Raw genomic sequence first — 18,931 nt, forward strand, 5'->3', positions numbered from 1 at the left:
AGAATGAGGCATTCCACTCCCGCACATCCCAGATATCCTTGTTTTTCAAGGACCGCAACTTTCCCCACTCAGTGGTCAAGAATGCCATCAACCATGTCTTCTACATTTCCCTCATATCCCCTCTCCACAATAACAACCAAAACAGAATCCCCCTTGTCCTCACATACCACCCCACCATCCTCCGGATCCAATGCATCATCCTCCGACCCCACTACCAAAGACATTTTTCCCTCCCCACCCTTGTCTGCTTTCCGGAGGGACCACTCTGTCTGTGACTCCCTTGTCTGCTCCACACTCCCCTCCAGCCCCACCACACCCAGCACCCTTCCTTTCAACCGCAGGAAGTGCTACACCTGCCCCTACACCTCCCCCCTCACCTCCATCCCAGGCTCCAAGAAGACTTTCCACATTAAACAGATGTTTACCTGCAATCTGCTTATGTGGTATACTGTATCCACGGTGTGGCTTTCTCTACATTGGGGAAACCAAGTGGAGGCTTGGGGACCGCTTTGCAGAACACCTATGCTCGGTTCGCACTAAACAACTACACCTCCCAGTAGCAAACCATTTCAACTCCCTTCCCATTCCTCAGACAACATGTCCATCCTGGGCCTCCGGCAGTGCCACAAAGATGCAATCCAAAGATTGCGGGAACAGCAACACAAATTCCGCTTGGGAACCCTGCAGCTCAATGGTATCAATGTAGACTTCACAAGCTTCAAAATCTCCCCTCCCCCACCACATCCCAGAACCAGCCAGCTCCTCCTTGCCTCCCTAACCTGTCCTATCCCCTCCTCCCACCTCATCTCCTACCCACTAAACTCATCCTGACGCCTGGACCTGTCCGTCCTCCCTGGACTGACTATCTCCCCACTACCTCCCCACCTACACTCACCTTTACAGGCTCCATCCCTGCCTCTTTGACCTGTCTGTCTCCTCTCCACCTATCTTAGAACATAGAAAAGTACAGCACAGTATAGGCCCTTCGGCCCACGATGTTGTGCCATGGAATAATCCTGATCCAAAAATAAAATAACCTAACCTACATTCCCCTCAATTCACTGCTGTCCATGTGCATGACCAGCAGTCGCTTAATGTCACTAATGACTCCGCTTCCACGACTACCACTAGCAAAGCATTCCATGCGCTCACAACTCTCTGGGTGAAGAACCTCCCTCTGACGTCTCCTCTATACCTTCCTCCTAACACCTTAAAACTATGACCCCTCGTGGCAGTCAATCCTGCCCTGGGGAAAAGTCTCTGGCTATCTTCTCCTCTATCCATCTTCCATCTGCCTCCCCCTCTCTCTCCCTATTTATTTCAGATCCCCCTTCCCCTCCCCCGTTTCTGAAGAAGGGTGTAGGCCTGAATCGTCAGCCTTGCTGCTCCTCTGATGCTGCTGGGCTTGCTGTATTCATCCTGCTCTACACCTTGTTTGCTTAGTAGTTAATTTGTTAACCAGTTATCGTGGAATAAGCAGTAAATGATGGCTCGGCCAGTGATGACCACAAATCATGAATGATTCAAAAACGTTATGGTATTTGTTGAAAGAATAAGTCTATTTCTTATAAACAAATTATTTTTGGAGTTTATTGAAAGAACCTGGCGATAGTGTCTTTCATTCTAAATATGTTAAAAGGAGTAACAAATTGACAATTCTTGTGTATATACACAAGATGTTTGGACATTCGGCGTGGCTCATGGGGAAGTGCAGCTTGATTTCCAGTGTACTTCTTACGTCAGTCATGACAACATTCATGCACATGGAGAAACTGCACCTTCCCAAGGTATTGAAAACATGCCATTTCCGATATTGCACCTTGCCTCACACAATATTGAGCCTCCCTTTAGCAACCTTTAACTCAGCTGCGATAGCCTTATCAGCATCAAAGGGTTGTAACCAAGTTTCTTGTCTGCCATAGGGTCTAGCCAGGAAAGTGGAGGCTGTCGTCCTGGTTACTGTTTCCTTCTTCTATGTGAACCCAGCGGGTCATAACGGGATTCGGCGTGAGTGCGGTTGCGCCGAGCCGGCAGGGGTGAGTGCGGTTGCGCCGAGCCGGCCGCGGGTAATAACGGTATTCGGGGTTAATGCGGTGGTGCTTTGCCGGCGGCGCAATGGCGGCTGTGTGGATTCTTGAGTCGCGCCTGTCTTCACAGGAGACGCAGTTGCGCCAACTCAGTGCTGCGTTGGAGCGACTTCAGAGGGAACGTGAGGAGTTGCTTGCCGGTCCGAAACTGCGTTTCCTCAGGGAGGAGAATGAGAAGCTCAAATACCGGCGGCTGCATCTGGAGCGCAGCCTTCAGGCCGAGCTGGGGAAGGGAACGGCCGGTAGCTGCTCATCGCCGCAGGAGAGAGGGTCCGAAGCCCAGGTAACCGTGATCCACTCATGGGGCAGTTTTCTCATTTCTCCAGATCGCATAATCCCGTTTTCCTGCTCGTTTACAACTTGTGTGAGAAATCTACGGTATAGGGCCATAGGGCTCAGAAGCAGACCCTTCGGTTTAACTTGTCAATGCTGGCCACATTTCCCAAATGAAACTTAACACAGTGTGGAGAAGGAGCACCCTCTTTCTGAAGAAGGGTCCCGACCTGAAATGTCAGCTTTCCTGCTCCACTGATGCTGCCTGGCCTGCTGTGTTCATCCAGCTCCACACTGTTGTCTCTGACTCCTGCAGTCCTTACATCCCAAACGAAACTTTGTCGTGCTTGCCAGTTTCTCGACCATATTCCTCAAAACTTCTGCTATTCATGTAGCTGTCCAAATGTCTTTTTAATGTTGTTACAGTAATTGCATCTGCCAATTCTTCTAACAGTTCAGTCCACATAAATTTCAATGATCCTGATGATTATGTCACAGGAGGTGAGTTTGGTTGTGAATCCTATTAGAATGCATGGATCGGTTGGAGCGGCAGTTAGAGGCAATGAGGAATTTACAGCAGCTATGAGTGTGATACATAGCTGTAGCGGGAGGCAGAAAGACCACAGATATAGTAAGGTACATGGATTACCTCCAGGAAAGGTAGACAGACAGTGCAGGAGTCTCCCCTGGCTATCCCCATCTCAAACCAGTAAGCTGTTTTGGAAAATGTAAAGAGTGATGGACTCTCAGGGGAATGCAGTACCAACAGCCAGTTTTCTGGTAATGACACTGGCTGTACTGTAACAAAGAGTACGTCAGGTTCCAAGTGATCAAGTGTGATAGGGGACTCTAGTCAGAGGCACAGATAGATGTTTCTTTGGCTGACAGCAAGAAATCAGAATGGTGTGTTCCCTACCTGGTGCCCAGATGAAGGATATCTTGGAGAGGGTGCAGAGGGACCAGCAGGATGCTGTTATATACACTGGAATTAACGACATAGGACTAGAAAAGGATGAGGAACTGAGGAAAGAACATAGGGAATTTAAAATGTAGGTCCTCAAGGGTGGTGATATTTGGTTTACTCCTGGTGGCACAAAGTAGTGAGAGTAGGAGTAGGAGGATAGAACAAACGAATGCGTAACTGAGAAGCAGGTTTAGGAGAGAAGAATTCACATTTTTTGGATCATTAGAATTTCTGCAGAGGTGAAAGTGAAATCTGTATGAAGAACAGATTGCCCTGGAATCGGAAGGGGACTAATATACTGGTAGGGAGATTTATTTGAGCTGTTCGGGAAGATTTAATCTAGTAAGAGGGATGAGGGGCACCAAGGGAGGTGGTGAAAAAAAGAGATCAGTCTGAGACTGGTGCAGTTGAGAAAAGAAGCAAGTCAAACAATCAGGGCAGGCAGGAACAATGCAGAAAACGCCATATGACTAATAAATTAAAATGCATTAGTTTCAATATGAGAGGCCTGGCAGGTAAGGGCCATGGTTGGAAACATGGGACTGGGATATCATAGTGATTGTAGAGACATGGTTCGGAGATGGACAGGACTGGCAACTTAATGTTTGTGTGTGGATCCTAGAGGATGGATAGAGGGGGAGGGGAAGTGGCATTTTTGGTTACAACTATACTTAGGGAGAATTTTCCTAAGAATATATCCAGGCAAGTTATTTGGGTGAAACTGCAAAATAAGAAAGTGATGATCACCTTATTGGGATTGTACTGTAGATTCTCCACCACCCCCTGCCGCCGCCCGCAGAAAAAGAAGTGGGAAATTGCAAAGCAAATTTGTAAGGACATATCAATTATCAGCAAGAATAATAGGGTGGTAATGGTAGGGAACTTTAACTTTCCAAACATAGACTGGAACTGCTGTAGTGTTAAGGGCTTGGAAGGAGAGGAATTTCAGTATGTATGAGAAGATTTCCTGATTCAATATGTGAACATACCTGCTAGAGAAACAGCAAAACCTCACTTTCTGTTGGAAAATAAGGCAGGGCAATTGACTAAGGTGTCAGTGGGGTAGCACTTTGGGGCAGTAACTGTAATTCTATTAGTTTTAAAATAGTGATGGAAAAGAATAGACTGAATCTAAAAGTTGAAGTTCCAATTTGGAGGAAGGCCAATTTTGATAGTATTAGGCAAGAACTTGCAAACATTGAGTAGGGGTGAGTATTTGTAGATTAAGGGACAGCTGGGAAGTGGGAAGCCTTCAAAAATGAGATAACGAGAGTCCAGAGACTGAGTTTTTCTGTTTGGGTGAAGGGCAAGGCTGCTAGGTGTAGGGAATGCTGGATGACTAGAGAAATTGAGGTTTTGGCCAAGATAAAGTAGGAATCATATTGTCAGGTGTAGACAGCACAGATCAAATGCATTCCTAGCAGAGATAAAGGCAGTAGGAGTGTTAGGAGGGAAATCTGGATGTCAAAAAGGTGACATGAGATAACTTTGGTAAATAGGGATAAGGAGAATCCAAGGGATTTCACAAATACATTACAGACAAAAGGGTAACTAGGGAGAGAATATGGCCCCCTGAAGATCAGCAACGCCTTGTATGTGTGGAATTACAGGGGTTGGGGGAAGAGACTGAGTATTTTGCATCAGTGTTTACTGTGGAGAAGGATATGGAAGCCGTAGAACGTGGAGAAATAAATAGTGATATCTTGAAAAATGTCCATATTACAGAGGAAGTAGTGCTGGATATCTTAAAATGCATCAAGGTTGATAATCCCCGGGCCCTGATCAGGTGTATCCTAGAACTCTGGAAACTGGAGAAGCGATTGCAGGCCCCCTTGCTGAGATATTTGTATAATTAATAGCCAAGGGTGAGGTGCTGGAAGACTGGAGGTCAGGGAACTACAGATTGTTGAGCCTGACATTGGTGGTGGGCAGGTTGTTGGAGACAATCCTGTGGGACAGGATTTACGTGTATTTGGAAAGGCAAGGCCCGATTAGGGATCGTCAACATGGCATTGTGTGTGGGGAATGATGTGGCTTTAACTTAATTGAGTTTGTTGAGGAAGTAATGAAGAGGATTGTTGAAGGCAGAGTGGTGGATGTGGTATGTATGGACTTCTGTAAAGTGTTCGATAACGTTCTTTGTGGTGGACTGGTTAGCAAAGTTAGATTACGTGGAATACAAGGAAAACTAGCCATTTAGATATAGAACTGGCTTGAAGGTATGAGACCGGATGCTGGTGGAGGGTTGTTTTTCTAGACTGGAGGTCTGTGACCAGTGGTGTGCCACAAGGATTAGTGCTGGGTCCATTGCTTTTTGTCATTTATACAAATGATTTGGATGTGAACGTAGGAATGATTAGTAAGTTTGCCAATGACACCAAAATTGGTGGTGTAGTTTACTGCTAAGGTTACCTTGGACTACAACAGGATCTTGATCAGGTGGGCTGCTGGGCTGAGGAATGGGAATTAGAGTTTAATTTGGATAAATGTGAGGTGCTGCATTTTGGAAAGGCAAATCAGGGCAGGACTTACATACTTAATGGTAAGGTCCTGGGCATTGTTGCTGAACAAAGAGGCCTTGGAGTGCAGGTTCATAGTTCCTTGAAAGTAGAGTGGCAGGTAGACAGAATAGTGAAGAAGGCATTTGATACACTTGTCTTTATTGGTAAGTGTGTTGAGTATAGGAATTAGGTTGTCATGTTGCGGCTGTACAGGACATTGAGCCCAGTTTTCCAAAAGTGGCCTAACCAATTCTGGTCTGTCTGCTATAGGAAGGATGTTGTGAAACTTGAAAGGGTTCAGTAAAGATTTACAAGGATCTTGCAGGGTTGGAAGGTTTGGAGGAAGAGGCTGAGTAGGTTAGGGCTATTTTCCCTGGAACATCGGAGGCTGAGGTGTTGACATAATTGAAATTTATAAAATTATGAGGGGCATAGATGGGGTGATTAGTCAAGGATTTTCCCCCAAGGGTTGTAGGTTTAAGGTGAGGGGGACAGATTTGAAAGGGACCTGAGGGGTAACCTTTTCACGCAGAGGGAGGTGCATGTATGCAGTGAGCTGCTAGAGGAAGTGGTGGAGGCTGATACCCATCCAGAAGCCTTTTGAATGTTGTAATTGTATGTGAACAGGAACGGTTTAGAGGGATGTGGGGTAAATGTTGGCAAATGGGACTGGATTATTTTAGATATGTGGTTGGCATAGATAAATTGGACCAAAGGGTCTGTTTCCATGCTGTATAGCTCTATGGCTCTGTGATATGAACCACCCTCAGTGAGAAAATGTTGCTGTAGGCCTCTTTATAAATCTTTCTCCTCTTGTCTTAAAATTATGCCGTCTAATTTTGAATTCGCCAGCACTAGGGAAAAGACCTTTGCTTTCACCTTATGATTTTAGAAGCCTCATGATTTTAGAAGCCTCCATACATACCTGTCAACCTCCTATATCCTCTCCTTATAACTCAAACTCTCTAGTTCCAGTAACGTCCTTGTAAATCTTTTCTGCACCTTATTCAACTTAATTTCCTTCCTTTTAGCAGGGTGACTAGAACTGTACTCATTACTCCAAAGGTGGCCTCACCAGTGTCAAGTACAACCATCACGTGATGTCCCAACTCCTGTACTCAATGGTCTGAGCAGTGAAGGCAATGAACTCCATTTTTACCACTCTGTCTACCTGTGGAGGAACTTTTAATTAACTGTGTATCTGAACTCCTTGGTCTCTCTGTTTGACAACACTCCTCAGAGCCCTACATTAACTGTGTAAGAACTGCCCTGATTTGCCTTAGCAAAATGCAACACCTTACATTTATCTAAATTAAACTCCATCTACTTCTCCTCTTTCCATCTGATCAAGGTCTCACTCTGAGATAATCATCTTTGCTGTCCACTACATTACCTATTTTGGTATCATTCATAAACTTGCTAACCATGCTTTCTATTTTCTCATCTGTATCATTGAATCCTTGCAGTGTGGAAGCAGGCCATTTGGCCTACTGAGTCCTTCCAAAGAGCATCCCACATAGCCCAACACCTCTGTCCTGTCCCTATAACCCTGCATTTCCCATCCCTAATCCACCCAACCTGCGCATCCCTGGACACTACAGACAATTCAGCATGACCGTCCACCTAACCAGCACATGTTTGGACTGTAGGATGAACCTGGAGCACCCTGTAGACACAGGGAGAAAGTGCAAACACAACACACACAGTTGCCTGAGGCTGGAATCGCACCCACTCCTATGAGGCAGCAGTGCTAACCACTTTTTTGTATAAATTGCAAACAACAGTGAACCCAGCACTGATCCCTTTGGAATACCACTGATCAAAGGCTTCCAGTTCGAAAACAACCCTCCTCCTCCTCCTCCACCACCACCCTCTGTCTCCCACTGTCAAGCCAGTTTTGTATCCAATTGGCAAGTATCTAATCTCCCTAAATCCTATATGATCTGACTTCACTAACCAGTAGCTTCTATCATTGTACACATTCACTATAAATTCTCAAGGATACCTAAAAAGCACAATCCGCAGTTACCTCTGAGACACCCCACAACAGGATGCCAGAACATGACCAGAATCACTTATCACCTTACTGTATGTCAGAGAAATAAGAGAGATGACCACAAGACCACTCAGACCTCTACATATCAGAGTAGCCCATAAACAGACAACCACCTTACAACTGCTCCCAATGAACATACAGGATCCTATACCCAAAACTGGGGTCATATACAAAATACCATGTAAGGACTGTGAGAAACGCTACATAGGACAAACCAGAAGAAAATTGACTGGTTATATGGATACATGAACAACTAGCCACCGAGAGACATGACTAATTTTCACTGGTCTCACTGCACACTTACAACAAGGGACACAAATTTGACTGGGACAACACATCGATAATTGCACAAGCCAAACAGACACACCAGGGAATTCTTGGAGGCCTGGTATTCAAACTGGAACTTCATCAACAAACGCATTGAATTAGACCCTGTGTACAAACCACTGAGAAGCAACACAGGAACTAATACCAACCACCCCAGCAAAGCAAGGCATATAAATAACAAGTGGAACAGCACGCTGACATTTCACCAGGAGAGCCCTGATGATGTTACCTAGGAAGGTGATGAAGCATTTGCAACCAAATTCACTGGCTTAGTGAGCATGTCTACGACCCGAGCTACAAATCTTCTGAAAAACTTTAATATAGATGCACTTTTAGACAAGGAGCAAAACTTGACCTTCTCATGGGAAATGACACAGGCAAGTGACTGAAGTGTTAGTGAGGGAGCACTTTGGGAACAGTGATCATAATTATATCAGTTTTAAAATATTTATGGAAAAGGAAAAGACATATATAAAAGTTAAAGTTCTAAATTGGAGTAAGGCACATTTTGACAGTATCAGACTGGAACTTTGGAAAGTTAATTGGAGTGAACTGACTGCTGGTACAGGAACAACTGGCAAGTCGGAGGCTTTCAAAAACGGGATAACGGAAGTTGAGAGGCATTATGTTCCTGTTAGAGGGAAGGGTAAGGCTAGTAGGAATGAGGAGCAATGGATGAATATAGGTATTGAAGCTCTGGTCAAGAATGAGAAGGAGGCACATATTAGGTATTGACAACTTGGATCAAGTGAATCTCTTGCAGATAAGGAGTGTAGGAGCACTCTCAAAAGGTCAAAAAGGGGCTATGAAGTAAGATTAAGGATAACCCCAAGAGATTCTACAAGTACATATCAGGGCAAAAAAGCAACAAGGGAGAGAAGAGGGCCTTGTAAAGATTAACAAGATCAACTGTGTGGAACCACAGGAGATGGGAGAGATACTAAATGAATATTTTGTCAGTTTTTACTATGGAGAAAATCATGGATACCAGGGAACTGAGAGCAATAAGTATTGATGTCTTTAAAATGGTCCACTTTACAGAAGAGGAAGTACCGGAGGCCTTAAAAAAAACAAAGGTGGATAGATCTCCAGGACCTGATCAAGTGTATCCCAGGACATTGTGGGAAGTTAGGGAAGAAATTGCAGCTCCCCTCACAGAGATATTTGTATCATTTACAGCTATGGGTGAGGTGCCTGAGGCCTGGGGGTGGCTGGTGTTCTGCCTTTATTTAAGAAGGGCTGCAAGCAGAAGTCTGGGAACTGGAGACTAGTGAATTTAACGTTAGTGGTGGTTAAGTTGGAGGGGATTCTAAGAAGTATGATTTCAATGGATTTGGATAATCAGCATGGTTTTGTGCAATGGAAATCGTGTCTCATAAATGTGCTTGAGTTTTTTGAGGAGGTAACCAAAAAGATTGACAAGGGCAGAGCGGTAGACACTGTTTACGTGGACTTTAAAGCCTTAAAAAGATTCTGCATGGTAAGCTAATCAGCAACATTAGATCACAAAGGATTTGGGGAGAGCTTGCCAACGGGGTACAGAGTTGATCTAATGGTAGGAGACAGAGGGTGGTGGTGGAGGGTTGTTTTTCAGACCTGAGGCCTGTGACCAGCAGAGTTCCACAGCGATTAGTACTGGCCCACTTTGGTTTATCATGTATGCAAATGATTTGGGTGAGAATATAGGAGGTATGGTTGGTAAGTTTACAGATGACATGAAAGTCAGTGGTATAATGGACAGTGAAGAAGATTATCTAAGATTACAAAGAGGCCTTGATCAATTAGGTCAGTTGACTGAGGAGCGCCAGATGGTGTTTAGTTTGGATAAATGTGAAGCGTTGCATTTTGATAATACAAATAAGGTAGGGCGCAACGTAATGTTGTTGAACAGAGAGACCTCAGCTCCAGGCACGTAATTCTTTGAAATTTGCATCACAGGTAGACATGATGGTTAAACAGGTGTTTAGCACACTTGCCATCGTTGTTCTGCTCTGAGTATAAGAGTTGAGTCATCATGTTGGGGTTGTACAAGATGTTGGTGAATCCCCTTTTGGAGTACTGTGTACAGTTCTGGTTGCCCTGTTATAAGGAGGATATTATTAAACTGGAGAGGGTTCAGCAAAGATTTACCAGAATGTTGCTGGAAATGGACAATTTGGGTTATAAGGAGAGACTGGGATATTTTGCACGGGTGAGTAGGAAGTTGGGGGTAGGTTTATAAAATCACGAGAGGCATAGATAAGGTGAGTAGCAAGAGTCTTTTCCCTAGGGTGGGGGAGTTCAAAACTAGCAGGCATCTTTTTAACGTGAGACAAGAAAACTTCAGAAGAGACATGATGTTGAACTTTTTTACACAGCAGTTTGTGTGTGGAATGAACTGCAAGAATAGATACAGTTATAGTTACAACATTTAACAGACATTTGGATAAGTGCATGAATGGGAATGTTTTAGAGGGATATGGAATAGATGCAGGCAAGTGGGAATAGTTTTGTTTGGGAACGTTGTCGACGTGGACTAATTATACCATATCCATGCTGTATGATTCTGACTCTGAGAGGCTGGATAAGCTGAGACTTTTTCTGCTAGAATGTAGGAGGTTGAGGGGTGATCTTCTAGATGTTTATGAAATCATGAAGGCCATAGATAAGATAAATACCAAAGGTCTTTTCTCTAGGCTACGGGAGTTCAAAGCTGGAGGGCATATTTTTAAGATGAGAGGAGAAGGACTTGAAAGGGACCTAAGGGGAACATTTTCATGGAGAGGGTGATTCGTATGTGGAATGAGCTGCTAGAGTGAGTGGTACATACAGGTGCAGTTAAAACATTTAAAAGACATTTGGACATGTATATGAATAGGAACGATTTAAAGGGATATAGGCTAAACACAGACAAGTAGGACAATTTCAGTTTGGGAAACTTGTCTGGCATGGATAAGTTGGACCGAGGGCTCTCTTTTTGTGCCCTATGACTGAATAATATGTCACCTGAACATCATGAGCTCTTCTTACCTTGTGCAATGACCTTTTAAGTGGCACCTTATCATGTGCCTTTTGGAAATCCAAATAGACTGCACCTATTGGTTTCCCTTTACCTACCCTGCTTACGTCCTGTAATCAATTTGCCAAACACTACTTCTCTTTCACGTAACCAGGTTAATATTTCTCTAATTGTTTTTATGATTTCCTGAGTATCTTGCGAACATCTTCAAATGACATGCTAAACTGGCTAACCCACAATCTCCTGCTTTCTGTCTTCTCCTCTTGTTTTTCTCGAATAGAGGGGTTAGAACATAGAACATAGAACATAGAACAGTACAGCACAGAACAGGCCCTTCAGCCCACAATGTTGTGCCGACCATTGATCCTCATGGATGCACCCTCAAATTTCTGTGACCATATGCATGTCCAGCAGTCTCTTAAATGACCCCAATGACCTTGCTTCCACAACTGCTGCTGGCAACGCATTCCATGCTCTCACAACTCTCTGCGTAAAGAACCTGCCTCTGACATCCCCTCTATACTTTCCACCAACCAGCTTAAAACTATGACCCCTCGTGCTAGCCATTTCTGCCCTGGGAAATAGTCTCTGGCTATCGACTCTATCTATGCCTCTCATTATCTTGTATACCTCAATTAGGTCCCCTCTCCTCCTCCTTTTCTCCAATGAAAAGAGACCGAGCTCAGTCAACCTCTCTTCATAAGATAAGCCCTCCAGTCCAGGCAGCATCCTGGTAAACCTCCTCTGAACCCTCTCCAAAGCATCCACATCTTTCCTATAATAGGGCGCCCAGAACTGGACGCAGTATTCCAAGTGCGGTCTAACCAAAGTTTTATAGAGCTGCAACAAGATCTCACGACTCTTAAACTCAATCCCCCTGTTAATGAAAGCCAAAACACCATATGCTTTCTTAACAACCCTGTCCACTTGGGTGGCCATTTTAAGGGATCTATGTATCTGCACACCAAGATCCCTCTGTTCCTCCACGCTGCCAAGAATCCTATCCTTAATCCTGTACTCAGCTTTCAAATTCGACCTTCCAAAATGCATCACCTCGCATTTATCCAGGTTGAACTCCATCTGCCACCTCTCAGCCCATCTCTGCATCCTGTCAATGTCCCGCTGCAGCCTACAACAGCCCTCTACACTGTCAACGACACCTCCGACCTTTGTGTCGTCTGCAAACTTGCTGACCCATCCTTCAATTCCCTCGTCCAAGTCATTAATAAAAATTACAAACAGTAGAGGCCCAAGGACAGAGCCCTGTGGAACCCCACTCACCACTGACTTCCAGGCAGAATATTTTCCTTCTACTACCACTCGCTGTCTTCTGTTGGCCAGCCAACAGTTACATCTGCAACAATCTTGTGGTACGTTTCCAAAATCTATGGAATTTTGGAAGATTATAATCTAAGTACTCACTTCCTCTCCAGCTGCTTTTAAGACTCTCGGGCAGGTCATCAGGCCTGGGGTTTTGTTGATCTTCACGTTAATTTTAGTTTGTAAAGTTTTTATAACGAACAAACAAAGCTTCCTTCAGGAAATAGGGGAGGTAAAGCTTCAATCCCCAATGGTTTTTTTTTCTAGGTTACTTATGATCCTAATAATTTCAGGTCAGTTCTGGAGGGTCAACAAACTGAAAGTAAGGCTTACTTGCAATCATTCATAAAATAATCTGTTGTTCAGGTTGGGGCAGTTTCGTGCATTGAAGACCAAACTATTAAACATTGTAAGAAATGATTGAACTGATTTTCATCTGTTTTTCATTTAACTAAGGTCTCTGAAATTGATGTTACAGTAAAGGTTCTATTTAACAAACTCGCTGAAGGTTAATAACAATTAGATTGCTTTCTGCCCTACCCTGGTCATGTCAGCACTGTCCTTTGAGGGTTCCCATATTTAAGTTTACCCTTAGTTTGTGTACTAGAGATCTCCTCTTCTCACACTCTGATAGAGGGTGGGGGGTGTCTAATAATGTGGCTGCTGTAGCTCTAGCTATGCATTCATAAAATGTGCATAGGTCTGAGTAAACTGTCATGAATTGCTGAAAGCTGATATCGACTGTTTGGGGAGGGTGAGGGTGTGGAGAAAAGAGTAACAACTTCCTGTTTTTGTTCCTGTAATCCTAATATGGACCAGATTCTTTGAACAGTTTTTGCCTGGATTGTGCATTGCTTCTCACTCTCATTTTACTGCTATGTGCATTACAGGAGCAAGAATTGTTCTTCTTCCATGAGCTCAGCCCCGGGAGCTGTTTCTTTCTGCCAAGGGGAGCTTTTATTTACAACACGCTAACAGCATTTATACAGGTATTGGCCATATTCATATATCAATTGAACACCAACAGTTTATATTGTTTTAGAAATCATGGAGGTGGAGTAGCTTATGCAGTTATAAAGAGCAGCTTCCTCTGGTTTGTGCTCAGAAATGAAAAGCATCTGCTAATGGATTTAAGGAAGAAAAATGATCAGTAAATGCTACTCCTGGGTATTTCCACTAGGTAGTTCTGAACAAGATGTGCTCCAGCTATGATACTTCACATTAAAATAATATGTGCTACCTGGACTTCTATGAGTAACAATGCTTTCTTAGGGCAGTAAGTGAGAATGGCGAGACTTGATTCTTGAGGTGAGCATTAAGCCAATGGAGGCAAAAGCTATCTATAAAGAGTTTGTGTTGTGGCAGTTGATACCAGTCACCTTGTCTCGTTGGATAGCACTTTTCTGAATCAGAAGGTCATGGGTTCCAGCTCCAGGAGTTGAGCACAAAATATAGGATGACATTTCATTTGTGAGGGAGTGCTACGCAGTCGTAGGTGCTGATCTTTGGACAATGCATTACATTGTAAACCTGCCTTGCCCCCTCTGGTAGGATGTGAAAGATATGGTACATATTGACAAATGACTTCTACCATGTGGAAAGACAAGGGCAATAGGTACGTGAGAGCACCATGATATGCAAATCTCACATCTTCCAAATAACACCCAGTCCTGACTGGGAATTATCGTTTTAGTTCTCTGTAGCTGGGTTAAATCCTGACACTTCCTGCCTAACAACACCGTTACTTGCGTGAGATGAGCGTATGTGGTTCAAAAGCGGTACACTGCCGTTTTCATGTGAATAAATAAGGATGGGTAATGGATATTGGTCTTGAGTGATGCCCATGTCATGTGAACGTGTTTTCATTTTACTTTGGAAAATGTTTATTTTTCTAATGGTGTCACAATAACAGTATTCAATTGCATGGCTATTTTGTGCAGTTTTGCTGTATTTATAGTTTGCAATCTTTAGAACCATGGACTTCAAAAGTTCTCTCTGACATCATGGGAGGTGCAAGTAAATGCAAGTTTATTGTTGACTGTTGATCTATATCTGTTACAGGAGGAGTATCATAGACGTGGATTCACTGAAGTGATCTCTCCAAATATCTACAGCAGGCGGCTGTGGGAAGTATCTGGCCACTGGCAGCACTACCGTGAGAACATGTTTAGCTTTGAGGTGGAGAAGGAAGTATTTGCACTGAAACCCATGAATTGCCCCAGTCATTGGTATGTGTTAGACAATTGGGCTATTATTAGAATATTGCAAATTTGTCTGCTTTTTGGAAGAGATGTTAAGAAGTTAGTTTGTTGTTCTAATGTCCTTGGAGTCAAGCAGATACTGTGGATCTATGTACACCTGTTGAGGCTGGGTGCTGACTGCAAAGGATGAGGAGCTATATGTCTAGATTTAGATTTATTGTCACATGTATTTAAAAATACTGTGTAAAAGTGTCTTTTGTGTGTTATACATAGTGTTGCCATGTTTCGACGCTAACTTGAGTCACAATATAATGCAAGATTTACTTTCTGTCTTCATCTTATTCCTCCTCTGCTGCTCCTCCAGTTGTTGCTTGACATCACCCGGGGTCTCTGTAATAGGCTCTGGGGTCTTGCTTATGGGTCTCTGCCTATGCCACAGTTGTGACTGCCATGTCTGAGCTGGGGCCATAGATCTGGGGATGCGCAGGTTACATCCCTTCTGTTCCCCAGCCGATGCTCCTCCAGATGCTGTACCAGTCATTGATCATCAGAGTCCTCTGCCAGTACTTCTGCTCTTTCTGGCAGCTGGACTAGCTGCAGACCTGGAGCCTTGGCTCAGCCTGTGAGTTTGCACTGGGAGAGTCAGCCTGGGACCTCCTCCCTTGCTGGCAGACCCTGGGCTGGAATGGAGCTATGTCAGGTTCATCCTGGCATTGCTGCCACTGCTACCACCACCGGATGTCTCCTTCACCAACCACTCTCCAATTTTTAAAGACAAAGAGCAAAAGTAATAAAAAAAAGCAGATGGGAGCAGACAAGCCCCAGGCTCAGCACTGCTACTCTGCTGCCATCTTGGAGTCGAAGGGATGAGATTTTTATGGACCAGATCAGGCCCCCTCAAAAATATTTTAAAATGGCAGACCCAACTTTAAGGAAAGCACAGTTCATTTAAACAGTGTAGTTAAAATACTACTAAAGAAGGAATATAGAATAATTTCGCAGATTGGAAACTTAGCAGAATAATAGATAGAGAAACTATTCCTCATTAACTGTTCCAATATTAGTAACACCATTTGCCAAAAAGAAAGTTCAGACACAGATTCTCACATGCAGTTTTCCAATCCAGAACGGAACAAAGCTTCAAGAGAAGATTCAGAGCGAGTAGCAGCCAAGAGATGTTTACTAAAGCTACCAACTCTTTTGAGACCCCAATATGTTCTGATGTTACTGAAAGAAAAAAACCAAAACCCAGAAATCTGGATCTGAGAGAGTTGGCTGCCCATTCAGGCTGTTTTTTAAAAAAAATTCAAGTCATCTTTAGCCAATTCGGAACCTCTGCCATACATCCTCTCTTCAAAACAAAATAACCTGACGACAGCATCGTCACACTTCCACCCCTTTAAAAAAGAATCCTCCATATATGAAGATGGCTTCATTTTTAAAACCCTTAGTCTTGCTCGATGAGTACACTCTAATACGTATACATTATACTGACTGTAAGCGTGCAAACATTCACTGCTATAATCTATTTCATCCCTTGACTTCTGCCACTCAACGGCTCCGTTTTTCTTCATTAAAACCATAACAACACTTTGGCGGTTACGTTTCTCCTCTTGCCACATGTATAATTTTCACATTGAATGGCTGTAATAATAAACTCCATATAAACAGTCTGGAATTATTGTGCTTGCATGTCACCAGAAACTTTAAGGGATTATGATCAATGTGTATATTGTCTCGTACACATTACTGGCAATATAAATGTTGAAATGTTGTAATGCAAGTACCAAGCTTAAGGTAGCCTTCTCAATTATGGAATATATCTTTTGATGAGTATTTAATTTTCCGGAAAAATACCCGATAGGTCTTTCTATCTTATGGTCATCTTGTAAGAGTACAGTACCGACATCTACATCGACAACCACTCTGAATGGGGTAATTAGGTGTGGCTAACACTGGGGCAGTGGTTAACACTGTCAAATGCCTTCTGATAGTCTGCCGTCCACTGAAATTTTCTGCACCTCAGTAAGTCAGTCAGTGGAGCAATCACACTGCTAAAATTAGTTGCGAACTTCTGATAAAACCCACTTAATCCGAGGAATCATGGTACTGCCCTCTTTGTTAATTTGGGAAATTTCCCAATAACCTTTGTTGTCACGCCCAATGGGGCCATCTGTCCCTTACCAGTGACATGGCCCAGGAAAGTGACTTGAGCTCTTGCAAATTCGCTCTTTCACCAATCCTGCTTCTGGAAGTCGATCAAACAATTCTGATAGATGCTGCAAATGTTCCTTCCATGTTCAAATAAAAACTACCAGGTTGTGAATGCACATCCTGAATATCCTGAAATAACTTTTTATTGGTTAGTCTTTGAACACATTTTTCATACTAAACGGAAATACTTCAAATTAATATAGTCTGTTTTGTGTGACTAAAGCTGAAATTGTCTTCACTGTTTCGGATAAGACATAGGAGTAGAAGGAAAGCCATTCATCCCATCGAGTCCACTCCGCCATTTAATCATTTCAACTCCACTTACCCGCACTCTCCCCGTAGCCCTGAAATTCTTGATCTCGCAAGGAATTATCAATCTCTGCCTTGGAGACATTTAATGTCCCGGCGTCCACTGTGCTCTGTGGCAATGAATTCCACAGGCTCACCACTCTCTGACTGAAGAAGTGTCTCCTCATTTCTATTCTAAATTGACCCCATCTAATTCTGAGGCTGTGCCTACGGGTCCTAGTCTCCCCGCCTAACGGAAACAACTTCCCAGCGACCACCCTTTCTAAGTCGTGCATTATCTTGTAAGTTTCTATTAGATTTCCCCTCAACCTTCTAAACGCTAATGAATACAATCCCAGGATCCTCAGCTGTTCATTGTATGTTAGGCCTACTATTCCAAGGATCATCCGCGTGAATCTCCGCTGGACACGCTCCAGGGCTAGTATGTCCTTCCTGAGGTGTGGGGCCCAAAATTGGACACAGTATTCTAAATGGGGCCTAACTAGATCTTTATAAAGCCTCAGAAGCACATCGCTGCTTTTATGTTCCAACCCTCTTGAGATAAATGACAACATTACATCTGCTTTCGTAATCACAGACTCAACCTGCGAGTTAACCTTTGGAGAATCCTGGACTCCCAGATCCCTTTGTTCTTCGGCTTTATGAATTTTCTCACCCTTTAGAAAATAGTCCATGCCTGTATTCTTTTTTCCAAAGTGCAAAACCTCGCATTTACTCACATTGAATTCCATCGGCCATTTCCTGGACCACTCTCCTAAACTGTCTAAATCTTTCTGCAGTCTCCCCACCTTGTCAGTACTACCTGCCAGTCTACCTAACTTCATATCATTAGCAAACTTTGCCAGAATGCCCCCAGTCCCTTCATCCAGATCATTAATATATAAAGTGAACAGTTGTGGCCCCAGCACTGAACCCTGCAGGACACTACTTGTCACCAGTTGCCATTACGAAAACAAGCCTTGTATCCCAACTCTATGCCTCTGTCAGACAGCCATGCCAGTAGCTCACCTCGAACCCCATGGGCCCTCACCTTACTCAGAAGCCTCCCGTGAAGCACCTTATTGAAGGCCTTTTGGATAACGTCCACTCGGTTTCCCTGGTCTGACCTACTTGTTACCTCTTCAAAGAATTCTAATAGGTTTGTCAGGCACGACCTCCCCTTACTAAATCTATTCTGACTTGTTCTAATCTGACCCTGCACTTCCAGGAATTTAGAAATCTCATCCTTAACAATGGATTCTAGAATTTTACCAACAACTGAGGTTAGACTAATCAGCCTATAATTTTCCGTCTGTTGTCTTCATCCTTTCTTGAACAAGGGGGTTACAAGAGCGATTTTCCAATCATCTGGGACTTTCCCTGACTCCAGTGACTTTTAAAAGATCACAACCAACAGCTCCACTATTTCCTCAGCCACCTCCCTCAGAACTCCAAGATGTAGCCCATCGGGGCCTGGAGACTTATCAATTTTTAGACCTTTTAGCTGTTCTAGCACTTTCTCTTTTGTAATGCCTACCATACTCAACTCTGCCCCCTAACTCTCCTTAATTGTTGGGATATTACTCATGTCTTCCACTGTGAAGACTGACGCAGAGTACTTAAGTTCTTCACCTATTTCCTTATCTCCCATCACTAGCCTTCCAGCATCAATTTGGAGCGGCCCAATGTCTACTTTTGCCTC

At 43.6% G+C, this 18,931-nt stretch overlaps 1 protein-coding gene across 1 annotated transcript in view; it reads left to right on the forward strand.

Annotated features, from left to right (window-relative positions):
• The first annotated feature begins 2,042 nt into the window (after positions 1-2,042).
• Positions 2,043-18,931, forward strand: part of LOC125446804 (threonine--tRNA ligase 1, cytoplasmic-like) — a 42,201-nt gene continuing 25,312 nt past the window's right edge. The window contains exons 1-3 of the mRNA XM_048520643.2: positions 2,043-2,370; positions 13,417-13,515; positions 14,588-14,754. Coding sequence (XP_048376600.2) covers positions 2,089-2,370; positions 13,417-13,515; positions 14,588-14,754 — 548 coding nt within the window. The 5' untranslated portion in view covers positions 2,043-2,088. The remainder of the gene's footprint in view (positions 2,371-13,416; positions 13,516-14,587; positions 14,755-18,931) is intronic.

This window comes from Stegostoma tigrinum, chromosome 36 (genome assembly GCF_030684315.1).
Source record: "Stegostoma tigrinum isolate sSteTig4 chromosome 36, sSteTig4.hap1, whole genome shotgun sequence".
Lineage (NCBI taxonomy): Eukaryota > Metazoa > Chordata > Chondrichthyes > Orectolobiformes > Stegostomatidae > Stegostoma > Stegostoma tigrinum.